The 22,756-nt window shown below is 48.0% G+C and overlaps 1 protein-coding gene across 3 annotated transcripts in view; it reads right to left on the bottom strand.

The window, feature by feature from the left end:
• Window positions 1-22,756, bottom strand: part of SNX4 (sorting nexin 4) — a 499,472-nt gene that overhangs the window by 279,505 nt on the left and 197,211 nt on the right. For all 3 annotated transcript variants that reach the window (XR_015308499.1, XM_086957435.1, XM_086957434.1), the window contains 2 exons: window positions 8,624-8,762; window positions 8,394-8,543 (listed from right to left, as the gene is read on the bottom strand). Coding sequence is in view for 2 of the 3 variants with exons in the window: in XM_086957435.1 (XP_086813561.1) it covers window positions 8,394-8,543; window positions 8,624-8,762 (289 nt within the window). In the remaining variant the exon portion in view is untranslated. The remainder of the gene's footprint in view (window positions 1-8,393; window positions 8,544-8,623; window positions 8,763-22,756) is intronic.

The following is a 22,756-nucleotide window of genomic DNA, read 5'->3' as shown; positions in this document are numbered from 1 at the left end:
CCCTGCTTGTTCACATAGTGCATACTGGTGGTATTGTCTGTTTGGATGAGCACCGATTCCCCCTGGATCAGAAGATGAGTTTGAGAGCCAGGAAAATGGCCATCAACTCCAACCTGTTGATGTGCCAGGAGCGTTGAGATTGAATCCATTTGCCCTTGATGGAAAGCCCCTGAAGGTGTGTGCCCCAACCTTCCAGGGAGGCATCCGTGGTCAGAGTGAGTTCCGGAGTTGTGGTGAGGAATGAGGTTCTGGCAGCCACGTTGGACGGCTGCGCCCACCCACTGGAGAGCCGACCGCATTCGGGTGGTCACACGAACGAGATCGTTGAAGGAGCTGGTGACCTGACGCCACTGACCGTCCAATTCTTCCTGAATTGGGCAACTCCTGAGCCTGCAGTTTGGTATCAGAGAGATGCACGAGGACGGCATCCCTAGAAAAGAGTTCAATATACGAACGGAAACAGACTCTTTTGAACAAAGGAGGGTCACCAGGCGTATTTCCGCGGCAGACGTTCAGAAGACACGAAAGCTTTGACCCGGGACATATCCAGAGTGGCGCCTAGAAAAGTCCTGCAGCAAGCTGGGTCGACCTGAGACTTCTCGGCATTGATGGAAAGGCCGTGGGAGCGAAATAAGTCCTGACAGAGTTGGGTGTCTCGAGACAGCTAGCTGAGAAACTGCGACTTGATGAGACAATCGTCTAGGTATGGAAAGATTTGGACGCCCTGAAGACGTAGGTAAGCCACTACTGGGGTCAAAACCTTTGTGAAGACACGAGGGGCGGAGCGCAGGCCGAAAGGCAGCACCCTGAATTGAAAGTCTCTCCGCCACACATGGAAGCGCAAGTACTTCCGGCGACGTGGAAGAATTGGCACATGGAAATAAGTGTCCTGGAGGTCGATGGTGATCATGAAGTCGTCCTTGCAGAGAAGACGCAAGATCTCCATCAGCGTGAGCATGCGGAAGGACTGGCACTTCAGATATTTGTTCAGTGCCCTTAAATCGAGGATTGGACGCCAGTCGCATGTCTTTTTGAGGATGAGGGAAAACCGTGAATGTAAATGTAAATGTACCTATATTTATATAGCGCAAATCGCCCACATCGCAGGCATCTATGCGCTTGCTTAGGGAACCCGTCCTGGTATTCCCCTGTGAGATAGCCCCGGCAGGGTATCCACAAGGTGAAAGCCAGGCATCCCGCCGCGAGGGGCCGTTGTGGAGATTAAGCAAGCTATTGCCCAGAGTCGCAGAGTGTGAACCCGTGAGTCGAGTAGGCACCGGAGCGAGAATTATCGAGTCCGTGGAATTATTGAGCCCAAACCCTCGTCGAGGCGGGGAATTGAACCCTGGTCCAGGGCCGATCTCAGCTTCCGGGTCTGCCACCTCTAACCCCTGAGCCACACTTCTCCAGAATCCCATTCCCCTCAGACTTGGGAATCACTTTGATGGCACCTTTCTGAATCATGATGTGAATCTGCTGGAAAAGTTCTTTTAGATGCGCAGGAGGCAGACCAGTTGGAGGAGTGTGAGGAGGAAATATTACAAACTCCAAGGCATGGCCCTTTGATACAATGTCCAATACCCAACGGTCCGAGGTGATTGAACACCATTGAGAAAAGAACAGGGAGATTCGACCTCCAACCTTGCGCTGGAAAGGTAAGTCCTTGCCTTTTGGAAGTGGAACCTCTATAGGAAGATTTTCCAAGAAACGACTTGGAAGTTTGTTGGTGTGAGGTGTGCTGCTGTTGGTTGGAATACCGTTGATTTCCCTGGCCATAGGAGCGGTATTGATTTGATCCTCCACGAAAAGAAGAGGTGGTGCCGCAGCCGCGCGCACCACAAAGGGCTGTTTGCGGAACTGTAAAGTGCCCAAAGAGCGAGCCGTTTCGGTATCTTTTTTCATCGTTTGCAGTGCCTCATCTACATGCTGACCGAAGAGTGACTCACCATCATAAGGCATGTCGAGAATCTTTGCTTGGACCTCCTGTCTAAAAGAGGTATATTGAAGCCAACCCTGGCACTGAAGAACAGTCGCCCCTGCAAGTTGACGGAAGCCAGTGCAGGCAATATCCACGGAGCAGTCGATGATCTCTTCAGACGCTCTTTCCCCCTCTTGGAGAATTTTAAGAGCCTCCGCCCTTGAGGACTCCGGAATGAGGGCAACCAAGGCGGACATGTCAGACCACATCTGACGATTGTAACGTCCTCGTATGGCCAAAGCGTTAGCGGCCCTTACGGTAGTGGAAGCCATCGTTGAGAATTTTCGCCCGATGGCATCTAGGCTATGACCCTCGCGATCCGGAGGAGCAGTAATCGGGGAAGATGGGTTCCTGGAACGGCGCTGGGCAGCCTGGTTGACTACTGAATCCGGTTTAGGCGGCGCCACCAGGCAAGCTGAGGAACCCTGGGGCACCTTAAACTTTTTCTCCAATCGAGGTAATTGTGCCGGGATGGAATTCACAGTTTGAATGAACATGACTCCTTCATTCCAGATGAAATCGATGATTGGGACTGTCCGAACTTGCTTGAAAGGTTGACTCTTAAAGTCATACAAGAAGCAGTCCTCTTCCCTTTGAACCATAGGAAGTTTAAAACTGTGTGCCGCCCTATCCATGAGTTGGTGGAAACCTGCAATGTCCACAGAAGGGAATCCCCCGGAGTTGCAGGAGGTGGGGACGGTGTTTGAATCTGGTAAACGTCTCAATCTTGCATGTCGCCATCACCTTCAGTATCGTCATCCTGCAGTTCACGATCCTCTCTGTCCGGGCGAGGAGTATCATCATCATCTTGATACACAGTAGCATGGACCTGAATAGAGGTCTTAGCAGTAACAGGCGGTGGTGCCGGTTGTGGCAGTGGAACAGTGGTAGGAGGTGGTGCAGGCACAGATACCGGTTGGGGCAGCGGAACAGTAGCAGGCGAAGGTGCTGTAGGCAGAGGCGAACCATGACAAGATAGCGGAAAACACCTGCTGTAGTCCTCTAGCATATACTGAAGATCCGAAACAAGGGAAAGAGGAATTGATGCCGTTGGAACCTGTGTGGACGGTTCTTCCTCTGGAGAATACGAGTCCTCGTGTTCATCCCCATAGTCCTGACACTTTATGACTAGTTCAGAAGGGCTACGTGCTTCCCGAAAATGATCATCCTCTTCGTCCTCAGAAACCTAGTCTTGCTCAGAACCTGTCACAAACAGTGGCGATGGGGGCTGCGTGTCATGTGAAATGTCAAGGTGTTCCATAGGCACTTGGTGACGTTGGTGCAAAGGGTTGGCGGAGGAAACACCAGACCCGGATGAAGGAAGCGGTACCAGAGGCAAAGATGCAAAGGAAGATGTGACCACCGTCAACGAAATCGTCGTTGAAGCCGTCAACGATGACAGGACAGACGTCGACGGAGCCACTGCCGACGGAGTCGATGTAGACGAGGCCGTCGTCGACTGAACTTTCGTCGACGGAGCGGCCGACGACGAGGAGGTTTTCTTCACAACTCTCGTCGACGTTGATCCAGATGAAGACGAGCGAGCCTTTTTCTACGTTGAGGCGATAGGAATCGTCGACGAGACAGTTTTAAAACTGAGGCATGCCTTCGTCGACGTAGATGCCGTCGACGAACCAGAAGCCGAAGTCGTCGTCACTGTTGTCGTCGACGAGCCAGAGACAGCAGATCTCGCCGACGGAACGATCGTCGACGCTCCCGTCGACTATTTTACACGTTTTAAGGTGGAAATGTGTTTAGAAGAAGCCGTAGACGCATGAGAGCCAGGCCTCGGGGGCGTCGGCGTAGCACGAAGTGGTGGGGACACCTCATGACCCTTCAAGACTGAGAGTTTCTTCTTCTTCAAGAAAGGAGAAGGTAAATCCTGCACACTGCTACGCTTTGAGGAGGCTTTAGAAGTACCCGACACCAGGCTTTCTACGTCTGAAAGAGCTGAACCCTTGTCCTTCAGCCTTTGTAACCAGAGGAGGAGAAGACCCTCCCTATCCTTTAAGGTCTTGGTGGAGAAAGTCCTGCAGATTTTACATTTGCCTACCTCATGGTCAGGACAGAGGCAGTATATACATTTCTTGTGGGGGTCTTCCGAATAAAGTCTCAACTTCCCACAAGAAGAACAAGGTCTAATCAAAGACTTCTTACTTGAAGACATTGTAGAAAGTACTGGAAACCAGAGAAAAGTAGAAAACTGAGCAGAGCTCAGGGAGACTCCCTTCACACGACGTGCGGTAAAAAATCTGAGGGCCTGAGCTGTAGTTTGGGCCAACATAATGAAAAAGATATGTTACAAATGTTTTTCTCTCGCCATGTATTCCTATGTGGGAATTAGGACCTGCTATTTGCACCTATTTCTGGGTGTATTTTTAACAACAATGAGGACCTACTGATCACCAGTAAGGTAAACCACCTCTGTTTATCCCCGTTTTAAACTGTATGATAGGGATTTTAAGACACAAACCTAACAATTAGTGTATATATAATGTTTTTCAGGAGATTTGACTCTGAGGCAGCTCCATGATTCGAACATAAGGTAAATCTCATGAATCAATAACAGCGTTCATACAGTGTTCTCCACTAAGTACATAGTGGAGTCCATCCCATGTTAAAAAACCAGGTATATCTTGAATATCTCCGTTGAGACCGTTTTTAATGACTTTTCTCAATCTGGCAGGCAGGCATAAAAGAAAGACAACAAGATTTCATTAAATGCAACTTTGATTCAGTTTTCAAAGTTTGATTTTGATCTTTCTCTTAGCAATTTCTTTGCTTATTCTTTTTGTGGTTATCCCATTTATCTTGCAAAGAGTAATTATTTGTGGATAAAAACTATTGCATTATAGAAGAAGATTGTCTATAAAATGTATATATGTATAATGTGAAGTAGTTGTGTATATATGTGTAAATGTGTATTTATTGTACAGTGTTTTTCTCACTCGTGAAAATTTGAAAACAGAATTGATAAATTCATAAGGGTAAAAATAAATATACCGAACAAACAGAAGATTAGTCTTTGTTCGTTTTCTCTTAACTTTGGAGACAAAAAATAATAGTGTGGGGCCAGAAACTTCCCTTAGTTTATTACATTTATTGGTCCAGCTGCCCCCTCGTATCAGGACCACACTCCGTTGTGTTACAAACTTACACAGTACTCAGTCAGCTCAGGCCACATCAGACAGCATTTTTGCTCCTTTATAATCCCAATTCAACATGGTCGGGCCTGTCTTGTACCACTGTATGATGTATCACAATGTACCTCTGTGTACATTTCCCCATTAAGTGAATTTTTAATAATCTTTCCTTTTAGGACATGCCCACCCCTTCCCTTTTGTCCTGAAGAAGACCCGCCAGGTAATGGTGCATAGGCGCCTGTGGAAGTGAAGGGAGTATCTTCATGGCGAGGCTGTTAGGTGCGTCGCAGGCCGACTCAAGTCCTCTGTTTCGCGTTGTTGCTGCAGCCGAGTCCCGCACACCTCCACCTCAGGCTGCACCTGCACAAAGACACCAACTTTCTGATTACGCGTTCCTAGGCGATCGTTGGGCTTGCGGGTTGTCCCAGTACCGGGGAGGGGGGGGGGAGGTTGTGAGCGGAGCTTTTCAACAGCCCGGGATACATTTTAACAGGTTCAAGACAACTTTTCGGGAGATGAGCGGCAGAGCTCTAACAGAGCGTGTCCGCCATCTGCTGCGTAGCGACGCCCCCCTTGAGACTCTTGACTCATGTGCTACACTCAGTGCAGGATTGGAATGAGGAGCTGGTCATGGCATAAGTGGATACTGCCAAGGCATTTGACACACTGGAGTGGACGTACTTAACGAAGCGGTTGAAACAGATGGGATTTGGATGGAATTTTTGTGGTTGAGTGAAATTGCTCTATATGAATCCCAGAGCCAAAGTTTGAAACAGAAGATTGGTGTGGAGGCCATTGAAGCACTGGAGTTTGAAATGGTAGAGTGATGCTGGAGGTCTTTTGGGGTACAAGGTGACATCAGGCAGGGATGCCCACTTTTGTTTTCATTGCCGCTGGAACCAGTGGTCATCAAGCTTCAGAGGGCACTGGAGAAGTGGGAGTTCTCATTATTATTCCGATGATGCCCTATTGTATGTGTTGAGGCTGGGAGAGTCTGTTCCGGCACTCATTGCACAATTAGAGGAATCTGATAGGCTGGCGAGCTGGAGAGTTAACAGGAATAAGATTATTCAGTTCCTCCTGGAGGCCCTGGCTAAGACCCTATGGACCACCTGCCCGACCTTGGATTATACTGGGAAACTGACAAATTTAGATACCTTGCCATAAAGGTAGCAGTGACACCTGAGAAACAATATGCTCATAATATTGGGCAGATGATAGAGAAATTGCACTTCTCTGTCCAGTTTTGGAATAAACCCGGTCTACTACAGGAAGAGTTGCTGTTGACAAAATGGTGTTTCTTACCAGATGTCTATATTTGCCAAGAAACACCCTGGGCCCCATTCTCTGAGACGATCTCAAGCGCTTAGATAACTTAAGGGTATCGCTGATCACGGCGGAAAGGAGAATCTATGTGTATCTTGCCACCTCAAAGTTGGATCAGAAAGAAGAGGGGCTGAGACTTCCAGACCTGGAATTATATTATCGGGCGGCACATGAGCAATATGTGGCCAAAAGACAATAGTGAGATACGGCTCCTGCTTGGGACGTATATGGGTGCACCCCTGCTGGAACTATTGATGAGGGACTCTAGGATGGGGAAGAAGTTCTCTTTTCTGGTGTGACACTCTGCCTGGATCTGAGTGAATAGTCATCAGGGCCCTTCAGCGGCCACCCTTCTACAGGGATCCAGATATGAGAGTGGTGAAACCATTTAAGGATTTTGGCTCTAACATGTCCGTCACTCGATGGCAGGATGGAGTGTTTCAACTACTGGGGGGTCTATATTCAGGGAACGCTTTATCTCCCAACAGAAGTCACAGAAGTTTTTCTCCTTGGACCAGGGCCAGTACTTACAATACTTCAAAATATCACAAACAGCAAGGAAAATGTATAGGTAGTTCCCGGAAGCTCCACCTTCGTCAGAGGCCTTTCAGTTGCTCTCAAGCATGGGTGAGGAGGTATACCTGGTGTCTTGGGATGTATAAAGCCCTTAACCCCTTGCATGCTGCCGCTATTCTCAGCCTGTGGGGCACTTTTATTGAGTGGGCGGGTTCATGATGGCCCCCAGCCGTCATCAGCACACGAGCACTGTAGTGCATGACGGCTGGGGGCCGTCACCAGCATGCAAGGGGTTAAAATGGACAGACCCTGAAGACAGTTGGTAGCTGGGATGGCCCGGGGCGACAATTTAGAGAGGCAACTCACTAATATGAGTGAAAAAGGACCTGTTCAGTGGTTAAGGGGGTCTCCGGGCATGCCAGATTTAAGTTAGTTCTTTTTAATTATGCACATTGCACGCACCTTACGCCACTTAAGCTGAACAGGATTTATGTTGGCCACTCTGCAGCGTGCCTTTGCTGCGGACAGGGAGTGCAACATTTTTTCATCTAGCATAGAACTGTGACAAAGAACTGGCGGGCAGTGGTTGAGCGGATCTGGAGAGGAACAAGGTTGACCTTAGACCCATCCCCTAAGCAGTATTTGCTGGGTATTATGGGGTGACCGCAAACAGGTAAAGATGCAATAAAAATTCCAGCAACTGGCACTCCTCCTAGTGAAACCATGGCCGCTATGGGATGGCAGGGTACTAAAGGACCTGCAATAAAACTGTGGGCAAGGGACACCGTTGAATGTTCAATGGCAGAGGAGACTCACATGAGGCTCCCCCTAGAGACCAAAAGTTAACTGAGGACTTAAAGGTCTGTGCAGACATATTGGCAGCATAGGGGGCGGCGGAGACACAAGCAGGGGACCAGGTGTCTACATCTGGTGCATATGAGGGTGCTTCTTCGTAGCACAGGGATGCTCCAGAACTGGTGCAGCAGAGTATATGAGGATGCAGAGGGGAATCTAGGTATTTCCGCGGATCAAGCAAAAGATGTGGCTTGTAATAATAGTAGCCGAGGGGGTTGGATGATCAACTGCATGAAACAAGCGAGAAGGGGGCATGCACATGAGGGCCAAGTGACTATAACACAAGTATGTTGGCAAGAACGGAAAATTAATGTCAGAGTCGTTATGTTTTTGAGGTTGTAATGCACGTATGTCACTGTGCAAATACATAAACACAGACTTTAAAAAAACGAATGATAAAGCGCTCAAGCCAATAACGCCTTTAGCAAATGCTTATGCCGGCATTAAAAACTAGTAACAAGTCCAGCATGATCACTCCATCACTCATGGGGCTCTACATCGAACATAAATTGAGCTGTTCTACCAAGATACAGAATAGGACTATGCTTGCGGAGAATAAAAAGAATGTGAAATACCTGTGTTAAAAAGGAGTAAAAGATTTTGTCTTGGCACAGAATTGGGTGAGAGGCCACCCGCAGCAGGAAGTTTTCCAAACCAATCCTTCGTCTTTCCACAAAGTCTGGATCCATGTTATCAGCTGATAGCTTATGCCAAACAAACTCGGCCTGTATGAACAAAAATCACAACTCATGAGAAACAGCTCGTTTAAGAGTGACTATTGAAAGAAGCATCTATTTCAACCTACCCGTTTTTCTGGCAAAGGTGGCACCACTACGCTGGAGTAGTTAACTAGCAAGTAATTCCGTAAAAGTTCAAATTCGCTGTACCGTCTCCAAAGCGAGTCTGGGGGAGAATTCTGTCCTTCGTTTAGAGGGTCCACGGACCTAAAAAGTCAAACAAAAACAGAACACATCTATTAAATACATGATATGAGCACCGCAAATTACTGTTCAGTATTGGAGCATGCTCATTTTAAAAGAGGAAAACGTGCCATAAGCGTAGAAGAAAAGGTTAATGCATACTGTAATTCAGCATGGGCAGTTGAATACTGTGGAATATTCTCCCACAGCCCAGGTATGCTTTCAGAGTTTCTAAACAAAAGAAAAAAACACCGTACAGTAAGTAATACGCAGGGGCTGACGAGAGTTTGTGACTATAGTGGGGAGAGCGCATTTACTCCAACAGAGCACATTGACCAGGCTGCACTCTACACACCCATTTAAGCGAGCGCCATATTTGGAATAAGGGCTCAGGTCTATCTATGTTCTCACTGCACTATGTGCGACCATAAGTAAATGAATATCGAAGGCACAGAAACTTCCGGTTTATTTAGCATGCAGTGGCGGCTGGTGACACTTGAAAGTGGCGAGGCATAAAACAATCGTTGTACTTCACTGCGGCGAGCGAGAGTAGAGAGCAAGCCTGTACTACCCACGGGGGCGCTCAGGGGAGTTCCCCCCCCCCGCCCCCCCCCCCCCCCCCGTGAAAACTTTGAAAAAATTGTGGGCAAATGGTGGATTTTAAAGCAAATTTGAGAAAGTAGGAAGGTGTCAACCACTCTGAGGTCTGATGACAAGGCAACAGAACCAGAAAGCAGTAAAAGCACTGCAATCTCAACAAACAGTACATGTCCTTTATCAAACCAACTTGAACAGGCAGCGCGAACATGTCACCCACTTTTCGGCACAATACTGCATCACTGCTAGAGCTCGTCAGGAGATGCAGTGGGGAAAGTACCTGCAAATGCCGGAAATGGACAACTGACCACCCGGCTCAGCAACAACAGCACAGCACTGTGGGGCGCTCATCCTTACACACAGCAAAAAAACAAAGACGTTTATCTGGGACGACCTTCTCTTAATTTGACATCAACAATCATGACCGATTAGCACTAATGACAAATTGCCGAGTGCAAATGTGTTCACTTGTTACAATGCATTCAATTCGGCACCAAAAGTTATACGACTTTTCTGTCAGTTTGGAAGCAGCAATCCATTATATCCAATCAGCAATGTACAACCAACCATTCAATAAACAAATGCCTTATTTCATTTAACTGCAAGTAAACACCTTGGATTTCATGGGGGCAGTGAGCAGACATCATTTGACTTTCTGTTGGTAGTTTATAGCAGATTGCAGACCTATTGGCGGGGGGAGTTGGATTGTAGGTTATGCGTGTAGAATTGTGTCTGGTGGTATGCAGAGAGCGTGAGGTGTTTGTGTGCCGCGGTGTAGTGGCAATGTATAGTCATAGCTCTATGCGTCCTGTGTGCATTGGGTTTGGCTTGCGCATTTGTTTGCAGGTCTGTGCACGGCACGTTCATCGTGTGTTTGCTGTTGGTAGGCACAGGTTGGGTGAAGCTGCCATGGGCATAACTAGCATCTCATTGCATTGCAAATGCTTGTTTCAGTTGTTATCAACTAAAATAATGCACATCTTAGGCATTGAGGAGGGAGCATAAAGGAATTAAAAGAAAAAACATAACACAGTATTAAACTCTGTTCACGGCGTGTCAACAAGGAAGCCATCTTAAAATAAAAGTGTGGCATTTATTTTGCAAAGACTCGGGATAGTCAGAAGAAACGCACCTCTCTGACGTTAATACGATAGTTTTTATTTACATTATTTGAAGTGTTACTCTGCGCCAGGGCATTATAAATTACTTTGGGATGATACATCCATTATTACAAATGTAGCGCGCTCTACTGTAGTGTGCACATCTTATTTCACAGCGAGAACTCACTGCCCAAGGGAAGCTAAATGGCCTGGAGAAGAAGCAGAGAGTGAATAATGCCACGCAAACAATCCCCTTGTCCAGCTAAAAAGAAAGTCTGCCTAATGCATCCAAGCAGGAATGACCGAGCACGCACACTTTATACCGCCGGGTCTTGTGCAGCAAAAGAGAGCCTCGCCTCACTCTCTCTCGAGATGCAACAAATGTATTTAGAAGCAATAAAAACATTGAAGTCACCAGCCGCACATTTTTTGTAAAATGAGGAGCGGAGACATGATAACAAAGCAAAGGTCTCCGTTTATTGGCCCCGCTGAAAGCTAATACCACATTGAACCCAAAGATAAAATAATAGCAGCACCATACATGTCAAATAAATATGTAACTACCAGTTAGTTACATTAACAACAGTAAACTTCCTCCAGCCACAACTTGCCTTGTCAAGCGCTCCCGTGTCTAAGGTGAGTGACCCGCGTCGTTAAGCGTCCTGCTGTGCCACTGTCCATTTGTGTGTTACGTTGTATCTGCACCTATGATTAGCGAGGCGTTTCAAGGCTAATGGAGGTGAACAGAGCGCTAGAAAACGAGACAGCTTCCCGGAGGGTTGTGTTCTGTTCTCTGCTTTCTATCCATTACCAAGGCAAGGCAAGAAGTTAACATATGGGCAATTTAGCTACGAGCACACTGAAGCACTTAACAAGAGGCACTTCAGTATGTACCTGTACCGTAGCACTTTGTGATGTCAGAAAGGACACAAACCAGCACTTTATAAAACGTAATAAACGAATAAATGCGAACTGAATACAAAATAAACCCCCCTTCTTAAAAGCGTCTACACACACAGTAAGGCCCGATAATTTGGGTCTGCCGCTTCCATTGCATAAGGCTTCTGCATGGCTAGTGCACTCCGTTTTCAATAAATCAACTTTTATTATTTTTTTGACCGTTTTAAATTAATAGAAAACATGGTGATGCCTTCTAAATTCAAGTTTTGTTTTATTGATCACCTAATACAGCCAATGATATACTTTAGTCACACTTTTCGAAGATCTGTCTTTTGGTCATTTGTAGAAACACTTCGGTTTTCTAAGATTTACACATTCCTCCTTATTGTCACTAATCATTCCTGGCCCAAAGGAACAGGGGAAGTATTTGTCATAAAAGGCGCAAAGAAAGCCACACCATACATACGTCAACACCATCTTATACGAATGGAGTGTTCAAAATCTGCTATTTTCGAGCGGGTGGAGACTGACTTAGTGATAGGGAATTCATTAAAAACAAGTGACGCACAAGATAAACAATCCTTTTAGAGCGCCATTTAAAGTTCAATTACATTAAAAGCATAAAAGACCGGGAGCCATCTTTCCGAAACCTTTGTACTTCTTGGCACTTTTGATTAATGCAGGGGGTGGGATCAATGAATCATTATGCAGGCAAGGGCCTATCCACGGAATATGACAGCTTATGTATGTCGCTTCACTCAACACGCACTCGGCATGCCACAGGAAGCCTCCCTCCCTCCCCTCTGCCAATTACAATGCTGCAATGGCAGCGTTGTGATTGGTGAGGCGCAGCGGAGAGCGCTCCAGACGGGTCAATTTTCTCTATGTAGGCTGCTGCATGCAACCTTCATAGAGAAAAGGGGGTGCGCATGACTGCTTTGTTCGGCCCTGGGGCCGACCAAAGCAGTCAGGGCCCACAACATTGGGCAAGCCACTCCCCCCTGCCCACGAGCAGGACCGCCCTCCCTCAACCAGGCACTACTGCTTTCTCGGAGCGCGAGAAGCAGAAACATGAAATGGTAGTTTTACTATTTTATGTTTTTCTGCTTCTCTCACTGTGAGAAAGCAGGGGGGCGACGACCCTATGCCCCTATGAAGGAGCCGCCACTGTTAACAGTTCCGTATACCTACCTGCCGCAACAGCATCCCCACATAACACTGTTGTACGCCAAGTCGGATTTAAGAACAATTGTTACTTACCTGTAAACAGGTGGTTCTCCAGTATTGGTGTCTTTCATAGATTCACGTGCTTGAATATTCCCCGTCGTCGAAGTGGGAGTCCCACGGTAAATAAAATAGCAATAACATACTAATAACATATGTATGTAAATACATAACACATAAAATATATACTAGAAAAAGTAGTAAATACCCAAACACAATTCCTACATAGGAATACATGGTAGAGAGAGAAAACACTTGTAACATATTCCTGTCATTATGTTAGTCCAAACTACAGCCAATCAGGCGCCAGCACCCCTCCAGAACCTTCTTCTCAGAGCTCAGTCCCTCAGATTTTCGTAGCACAAGAGTGACAAAAGAGTCTATGAGGAGAAGCGAGCCTCTGAGGGGAGGTGGGTGGGTCGCATGTGAATCTATGAAAGACGCCAATACTGGAGAACCACCTGTTTACAGGTAAGTAACAATTGTTCTTCTCCAGTATTAGGGTTTCTTTCATAGATTCACATGCTTGAATAGAATAGAGAGCAGTAATAGCCGAGGAGGCTCAAATTGCCATGCAACAGCATGGAAGAAAGTCAATGAGACAATAATACAGTCATGCAAGTACTGATATTAATCATATAAAACCATAATGGAGGAGGGAAGACAGAGGCTCACCTTAGTTAAAAAGATGGCAAAGCACTGCCTGTCCCACTGCTGTATCTGCCTCGTTGATGGCATCCAGGCAGTTGTGTTTCGTGAACGTGTGTCTGTTGGACCACATGGCTGCTCTGCAGATCTGATGAAGCGGCACTCCAGCAAACAGGGCAGTATAGGATGACATCGCCATGGTGGAATGAGTCCTCACTGAAGATTGTAGAGGCTTGCCGGCTTCCCGATGGCAGAAAATAATGGCTGAAGAAATCCAACGTGCAATAGTTGGCTTGGTAACAGGACGCCCTTTTCGCATGCGTCCATAGGCAATGAACAGTTGATCGGACCTGCGAAAAGGGGCTGTCCTGTTGATGTCAAATTTAAGGCATCTTTTAATGTCCAAAGAGTGCAATCGTTGCTCTGCCGGAGACTGAGGATTGGCAAAGAAAGTTTTTAAGAAAACAGGTTCATTAAGATGGAAATCCGTAGGCACCTTTAGCAAAAAGGTTGGGTTGGTGCGAAGCACTACACAGTCAGATTTGAATTGGAGAAAATGAGGTTTAATAGTGAAAGCGTGAAGATCACTCACGCGACGTGATGATGTCAGAGCAAGGAGAAGGGCTACCTTCCAGGTCAGAAACTTTAAGTCCACCCTGTGGATAGGCTCAAATTGAGCCTTCATCAGTTGGGCCAAGACGACATTGAGGTGCCAAATAGGAGGAGGATGCCGAATAGGTGGGAACTTGCAGACCAGTCCTTTGAAAAACTGACAAATAACTCTGGAAGAGCAGAGAGAGGAGGAGCCATCCTGCCGGAAACGAGAGATTACCGCCAAGAAAACTCTCAAAGTAGAATGAGAAAGCCCTGATTGAGCCAGTTGCAAAAAGAATGGAAATAGCTGATCCGGAGTGTACTGAATAGGATGGATATTAGCAGCTGCGCACCAATGACAGAACCTCTTCCATTTGAGCTTGTAGGTCTTAATGGTAGACGGAGCACTGGCCTGAGCGAGAATGTCTCTGCACTCCGGCGAAATATTCAAATGGGCAAATTCAAGTTGCTCATGTTCCAGGCCGACAATTGCAGACAGTAGGGGTTCGGATGGCAAATCTGACCCTTGTCCATCGTGAGGAGATCCGCTCGAGGATGGAGGAGGATGGGCTCGCACTAGGACAGAAGAAGCAGCTCCGAGAACCACGCCTGTCGGGGCCATCTGGGGGCGATCAGGAGAATGTGGCACGGCTGTCTCCGCATCTTCAACAGCACGCGAGGCACCAGCGGAATCGGAGAAAAAGCGTAGGCGAATAGATCGCACCACTTCATCAAAAGGGCATGGTGGGGATGCAAACTTGCGTAAGATGGGCATTTCCGGTTCTCCGGGGTTGCAAAGAGATCCAGAGACGGACGACCCCACTGTTGAAAAACGAGGTCGAGTTGGTTGATGTAACTCCCACTCGTGGGTCTGCTGAAGTAATCCGCTAGGATGTTGTAGATGCCTGGTAGATGTACTGCCGTCAGGGTAACTTGGTGACAAATTGCCCAATCCCAGATCGACTGAACCAGCCGAGACAAGAGTGGAGAACTGGTTCCGCCCTCCTTGTTGACATAGTGCATATTGGTGGTATTGTCCGTCTGAATGAGCACCGACTCCCCTTGAGTCACAGGATGGAACGACTTGAGTTCCAGAAAAATGGCCATCAACTCCAGACTGCTGATGTGCCAAGAACGTTGAAGTAGAGTCCATTTGCCTTTGATGGAGAGGCTTGAAGATGAGCACCCCAGCCTTCTAAGGAGGCGTCCGTTGTTAGAGTGAGTTCTGGAGTAGTGGAGAGGAAAGAAGTACCTGTTGCAAGGTTGGATGGCTGCGCCCAACACTGGAGAGCTGCTCTCATGCGAGCGGTGACACTGACTAGGTCGTTGAAAGAACCGGTGACCTGACGCCACTGTACATCCAATTCCTCTTGAAAGGGGCGAGTCCGCAGCCTGCAATTTGGGATCAATGCAATGCAAGACGAGGCCATCCCCAGAAATGAATTTAAGATCCGGACTGAAACTGACTGTTTTGCCCAAATCAAAGACACCAAGTGAAGGATCTTTTGCTGACGCTCTTGTGACACGAATGCCTTGGCAAGCGTTGTGTTTAAAGTGGCTCCCAGAAAGTTCCTGCAAGGAGCTGGGTCGACCTGGGACTTGTCGGCATTGATTGAGAGGCAGAGGGAGCGAAATACGTCCTGACAAAAGGCGAGTGTCTTGAAGCAGCTGGTTGCGAGACTGTGATTTGAGGAGGCAGTCATCCAGGTATGGAAATATTTGGATGCCCTGGAGACGCAGGTAAGCCACCACTGGAGCCAATACTTTGGTGAAGATACAAGGGGCGGATTGGAGGCCAGGCCCGGACTGGCCGTTGCGGGCACCGGGCAATCCCCCGGTCGGCCGCATGGGTGGGGGCCGGTTTTGGGCCCCAGGGGGCCGTTTTTGTTACAGGGCCGTTTTTGCAGCATAGCTGCAAAAACGGCCCTGTAACAAAATCGGCCGAAAACCGGCCTTGGCAATGAGCGCGGTCGCACCCCCAAACCCCCTGGAGGGGGAGGGGGGGCGGGCCGGGCACTTTGCCAGGGCCGGTTTCGGTTCCCAGTCCGGCAAGGCAAAACCTTGAACTGGAAGTCTCTCCGTCCCACCCGGAAGCGTAAGTACTTCCGATGCCGTGGAAGTATTGGAACATGGAAGTAAGCATCCTGGAGGTCGATGGTGGTCATGAAGTCGCCCATGGAGAGAAGACGCAAGATCTCTACGAGTGTAAGCATGCAGAAGGATTGGCTCTTGAGATACCTGTTGAGTGCTCGCAAATCCAGGATCGGTCGCCAGTCTCCTGTCTTCTTGAGTATTAGGAAAAAACGGGAATAGAATCTCTTTCCCCTTTGAGACTTGGGAGCCACTTCAACAGTACCTTTTTGGATTAGAAGACAAACTTGATGGAAAAGCTCCTTGAGGTGGGGAGGAGGCGGGCCAGATGGTGGAGTAGGAGGAGGAATCTTGACAAACTCTAGAGCATGGCCCTTCGTTACAATGTCCAGAACCCAGCGGTCCCAGGTGATGGAGGACCACTCAGAAGAGAACAGGGAGATTCGACCTCCAACACTTGGGGGGAGAAACAAGTCGTCGTCGTTTGGGAGTGGATCCTCTATATGAAGATTTTCCCCTGTAGGATTTCTAAGACTGCTGCCGGGTGGACTGCTGTTGGTTGGAGGAGTAACGTTGATTACCCTGGTGGTAGGAGCGATATTGAGTGCTTCCTCCGCGAAAAGTTGAAGAGGTGCCACGTCCGCGTGCACCACGAAAAGGTTGCTTTCGAAACTGTAAAGTCCCCAATGAGCGAGCAGTTTCAGTGTCCTTCTTGATGGACTGTAAAGCCTCATCGACATACGCCCCAAAAAGCGACTCACCATCATATGGCATATCCAGGATTTTTGCCTGTACTTCCTGGCAGAAAGAGGTGGACCGTAACCAACCCTGCCTTCGCAAGACCGCTGCTCCAGCAAGCTGACGAAAGCCAGTACATGCAACGTCAACTGCGCAGTCAATAATTTCCTCTGACGTTCTCTCTCCGTCCTGAAGAATTTTTAGGGCTTCCGCCTTGGAAGCGTCCGCGATGAGGGCCACCAGAGCAGACATGTCCGACCACATCTGGCGATCGTAGCGGCCTAAAATGGCTAAAGCATTAGCCGCCCTCACCGTAGTGGAGGCCATTGTGGAAAACTTGCGTCCAATAGCGTCCAGGCGACGACCCTCACGATCTGGAGGAGTTGTAATTGTAGAAGTCGGATTTCGTGAACAACGTTGTGCAGCCTGGGTGACCACTGAGTCAGGTTTTGGTTGTGCAACAAGGCACGCCGGAGATCCAAAGGGCGCCTTATATTTTTTCTCAAGGCGAGGCAGTTGCGCCGATATTGAATTTGGAGTTTGCATTAATTTCACTCCTTTAGTCCAAATGAAATCTATGATGGGTATGGTATGGACTTGCTTGAACGGTTGATTTTAAAATTGTAGAGGAAATAGTCCTCCTCCCTCTGGACTCTGGGCAGTTTAAAGCGTTGAGCCGCTCTATCCATCAGCTGATGGAAACTTGCGATATCCACCGGAGGAGAATCCCCAGGTGTCCCCGGAGGAGGGGAAGGTGTCTGAATTTGATAGTCATCCCACTCAGCAATGTGAGTGGTATCGTCATCGTGAACTTCTCCATCTTCACGTTCTGGAAGGACGTCATCATCGTTAGCAGCGTACACCGTAGTGTGTATTTTAACTGACGTCTGAACCTGAGGAGAAGGCGTTGGTGGCTGTGGTAGTGGAACAGGAGCAGGAGTCGCAACAGCCGTAGGCGCATGTGGCATAGGAACCCGGTTGAGAGGGAGGGAAACGCCGGTTGTAGTCATCCAACACATGCTGGAGATTAGAGATGTGCGACAGAGGCAGTGTCGCAGTTGTAACCTGCACAGAATGATCCTCTGCCTGAGAATATTGGTCATCATCATCTTTACCATAGTCCTGGCACTTGATAATTAAATCCAAAGGACTGCATGCCACTCTGAAGGAATCATCCACATCATGGTCAGAATCAGAGTACTGCTCAGAACCCGTGGCAAACAAGGGCGAGGGAGGCTGTGGATCACTTGGGATGGACAGCTGGTCAACTGGCCACTTGCGACGTTGGTGCAAGGGGTCGACGGTGGAAGAGCCAGACCCGGTGGAAGAAAACGGCACCGAAGGTAAAGAAGCAAAAGAAGATGGAATCGTCGTCGACGGTGCAAACGACGATGATGGCATTGACGTCGCCGGAGTCGCTGCAGAAGGATCCGTCGAAGGGACCAACGTTGACGGTACGTTCGTCGGCGAGTCGTCGTCGTTGATGAAGTTGCCGTCAACGGAATAGTCGTCGACGGGACCGACGACGAAGAAGATTTCTTTAGAACTTTCGTCGACAATGATTTTGCTGACGACGAAATAGATTTCTTAGTCGACGATGAAGCAATAGGTATCGTCGGCAGAACAGTCTTAAAGCTAAGTGAAACCTTCGTCGACATGGATGACGTCAATGTTTCCGTCGACGACGATCCAGAGGCTGATGTCGTCGTCACTGTCGCCGTCGACGATCCGGAGATGGCAGACCTTGTCGTCAGGACAATCGTCGAAGCTCCCGTCGACGAAGAAACATGTTTCGGAGCAGAAACATGATGGGAAGCAGCAGAAGACGCCGGAGAGCCAGGTCTCGTGGGCGTAGACGTAGCAGGAGGTGGTGAGGACACCGCAGGAGCCACAGATAGTGAAAGTTTCTTCTTTTTTAGGAATGGAGAGGGCAATTCCTGCTTCGTTTGGAGGCTGCTTTTGAAGGTCCAGACCCCAGGCTTTCTGCATCAGACAGTGCTGAGTACTTATCCTTAAGTATTTGAAGCCATAGGAGGAGACGGCCTTCTCTGTCCTTAAGGGTCTTGGTAGAGAAGGTTCTGCAAAATTAGCATTTACCAACCTCATGGTCGGGATAAAGACAATAAATGCACTTCTTGTGGGGGTCCTCAGAGTAAAGACGTAGTTTTCCACAAGAAGAACAAGGTCTAAATAAAGACTTCTTACTTGAAGACATGCTGGAATTCACTGGAAAACTTGAAAAAGTTGAGAAAAAATTGAGCAGAGCTCAGGGAGACTCCTTTCACACGACGTGCGGTAGAAAATCTGAGGGACTGAGCTCTGAGGAGAAGGTTCTGGAGGGGTGCTGGCGCCTGATTGGCTGTAGTTTGAACTAACATAATGACAGGAATATGTTACAAGTGTTTTCTCTCTCTACCATGTATTCCTATGTAGGAATTGTGTTTGAGTATTTACTACTTTTTCCAGTATATATTTTATGTGTTATGTATTTACATACATATGTTATTAGTATGTTATTGCTATTTTATTTACCGTGGGACTCCCACTTCGACGACGGGGAATATTCAAGCATGTGAATCTATGAAAGACACCCTAATACTGGAGAACTTTAATTCCGCAATAGCACTTTGGTATAAACACAGACGCACAGCTAACATGTACAGAAGATGGACATGATCCCCATCATCTGAGCCGGTTTGTTCCCTTTCTTACCATAGCAGGGGCCAGTGAACAATCCCACAAATTCAGACCACCTTCCACTTAACAATATGCAGCAAGAGCCCGGCTGCCATCTTCCGCATAAAACCAATTCAACCAATCAGGCGTGGTGCCCATGTACCAGAGTACTGGCTGCAGAGGGAAGATGGGCCCTTCCCCAATATCAGGGCAGGTGTAAATAGATACATTTCCATGACCTTTCCATGAAGAGATGCCTATGAGTACCTCAGCGGCAGACTCCCCACTGCCTCCTCACTATACTAAGCTAAAATACCTAGCGAAATCCGCCCTCTATTTCAACATCATTGGTCCAGTGACAACTATACAATGGGCTGGCATTTACGGAAATGTTGGGGGATAAAAAGAGGAGAATACGATGTAAATGAAAAGGCATGGATACGGGTCTAGGCTTGTCGACCACCGAATTGTAAAATCCAGCCAGTTATTTAGGATAGCCATAATGAATATGACCTCATGAGTTTTATTAGTGACTATTCATCTGATCAAGTTTACTGTCCCAATGAGTCCCTCACATTACTTCATCTTAGACGATAACTCCACTTCGCCACATGGCCAACAATGGAAGCAAAAAGCAGGCCAAACATATAAGTAAGACTAAAAGTGCATACATGTGTATATATATTATCTTTGGTATGGTTAAGCACATATGAATGAATACGATTTGTGTCTACTGTTGGACAAACACACAATTCACTTGCAAAAAAACAAACGTTTAAATGACGTTATAGTTAGGTGACAATGTCTTTTGCAAAACAACATTTTAAACTAAAAGAAACTGATGTACTGTGTGAGGGTATGGCGCCAAAGTTATGAGAAGAACAAGATATCAATTTCCTATGGACACAGCACTAACTAACTACTGAACTATAACTGGAGCCCTGAAGTAACTACAACTCGCGCCCCCGCCATGCAGGTTGTATGACACAACCAAGCATGCCTAAACCAAGCATGCCTTAACCACGCTGTCTTTACAACGACCACGTCTTTACCATGCATGCCTTTACAACAAATTTCATTGTAAAGGCAAGTTTGCGCCATATAAAACTTTATAAATAAATAAAATGATTAGTAAAGGTATATGTGTGGTAAAGATCCCACCCCAGCCCCTCCTGCCACCAGCCCTAAAATTCAGCCATCTGGTGCTGTGTGTCTAGAGATACACAGCACTGGCTGCACCAACAAGGGTGAAAAACAAAAGCCTGACACAGAAGGATGTGTTATCATGCACTGCATTTATTATGATGCATCAGGGCGAACTGAGTGCTGGAGTGTGAGGCAGTGTGCGCCCAACCCCCTCCAGCCATCTGGCGTTGCCCCGGGGACCGCCACCTCTGCAGGCAAATATTTTATGGATGCAGGGGGGGGCCTGCGCGAGTCCTCGCAGCCCCAGGGACAGCCACCTTCACGGGGCTAAATGTAATAATGTGGGGTCTGCCTTTCCCCTGCAGCCCCTGGGACAGCCACCTCCCGGGGCAAATGGTTAAAATTACAGTGGCCGGGTGCACCCCCATAGACCCGGGGACCACCACCTACCTGGGGTTGTATGTTGTAATGGAGGGGGCTGCGCGGCCCCCCTCCTGGAGTCAACATGGCCCGGGGACCGCCACCCCTCCCATGGCCAACTCCAGAAATGTCCCTGGGTTCCCATCCCCTGGACATTGCTGTTTGCTATGGCTTGGTGGGAGCAGAATTACTTTTGGGCAGAGGGAGCCGCATGTTCAGCAGCTTCCACTGTCCAAAAGCAATGCCGGATCCTGCAGAAGGAGGGGAGCCAGGCTCCCCGCGCCCCCAACATTAAAAAACTGGGTACCCAGGGTGGAACCAGAGCACCCAGTACTATGGCCAGGCCTGGGGCCACATGGCCTCCTTCAATATTCAAAAATAAAAATAAATAAATAAAGAGGGCAGCTCCCTTCTTTTATTTAAAAAAAAAATAAAAAAATAGAAAAAAAAGAAAACCTGGGCCCCAGTGACGGGGTGCCCTGGGCTGAAATCAGCCCTCAGAAAAGAGAACAAAACATTTAGAGAAAAAAGACCCGCAAATCGCCAGATGCCCTGCTCCTTTCTCCATCACTGTGTAACTGTCTCACCTGGCGCACTGCTGGTTGGGGGATGAAGTCCCCTAGGCTGCTGAGGGTCTTAGGGGCCAAAAAGACCACCCGTTACCACCAGTAAGCCTCTCACAATGGGATTGCTGAGAAGTGGTCAGAGGCCACGCTCCCTTTCTTCACCACTCTGCAAATGAGCCTCTGGTGTGGGGGGTGGGGGGGTGGGGGGGGGGAAGGAGGGGGGGGGAGGGTGTGACATACCTTTGCCTCCTGAGGGCCGCAGGACTAAAGTGGACTTCTTCCCCCAAGCAGCAGTGCGCCAGGAGATGCGTTTGAGGAGTGGCGGAGAAAGGGGGTGTCGTCTCTGATGACCGGTCAGCAATTCAGCTGTGTGAGTCTTACTGGAGGTAGCAGGAGGGCTAGTTGGCCCCCGTGGACCCTCAAGAGCATAGGGTACTTCATCACTCCTGCTTCATCTCCTGTTACCTCCAGTAAATCCCAAACAGCTAGGAGGTCTTTGGAGGCCCGCCCCTTTCTCCACCACTGTGCAAACGTCTCACTTGGCGCCTTGCTGGTTGGGGGATGAAGTCCCCTAGGCTGCTGAAGGTCTTAGGGGCCAAAAAAAAACCTGTTATCTCCAGTAAGCCCCTCACAGTGGGATTGCAGGGAAGTGGTCGGAGGCCACGTCCCCTTTTTCCACCACTCTGCAAATGCGCCTCCTGGAGCGCTACTGGTTGGGGGAGGAAGCCCACTTTATTCCTGAGGGGCCTTGGGGGCCAATAAGCCCTCCTGGTACCTCCTGTAAGTCCTACACACCGGGATTCCTGAGAGCTGGTCGGAGGCTCACCCCCCTTTCTCCACCTCTCTGCAAATGTGACTTTTATTAAAAAACCATCAAAATGTACTAAAAAAACAAAGGTTGTAGGGATGTTATAGTTAGGAATTAGCATTTAAAAAACCTTAGCAATTCAATGAAAAAAAACAATTTAATTTGTCATCATGTTTGTCACTGACCATGTCATGAGTAATGTAATATGTGAAGTCATAAGCAGTGCATTGCAGGTGGCGTGAGTTATAATTAGCTCAGCTAACTAGAACTTCTGAATTTCACTGGTTTTGTACGAGGGAAACCTGAGCCTAAGTATAATAATTACAGGTGTGGGAACCCAAAATATGCACTAACAGAACCTTTGCCGATAACTAAGATGAACACGCCCACTCCAGGTAGTCAAATTTGTGAACTCCAACTACATCCCTGCTTACTTCGATAGCAATATGTTTTCCATTGGTTTTCAATGTAGGATGCATTGGATATGATGCACTTAGTTAATGTATTACC

The sequence above is a fragment of the Lissotriton vulgaris genome, chromosome 2_1 (assembly GCF_964263255.1).
Source record: "Lissotriton vulgaris chromosome 2_1, aLisVul1.2, whole genome shotgun sequence".
Taxonomy (NCBI): Eukaryota; Metazoa; Chordata; class Amphibia; order Caudata; family Salamandridae; genus Lissotriton; species Lissotriton vulgaris.
This window is presented reverse-complemented; position numbering and strand designations above follow the sequence as displayed.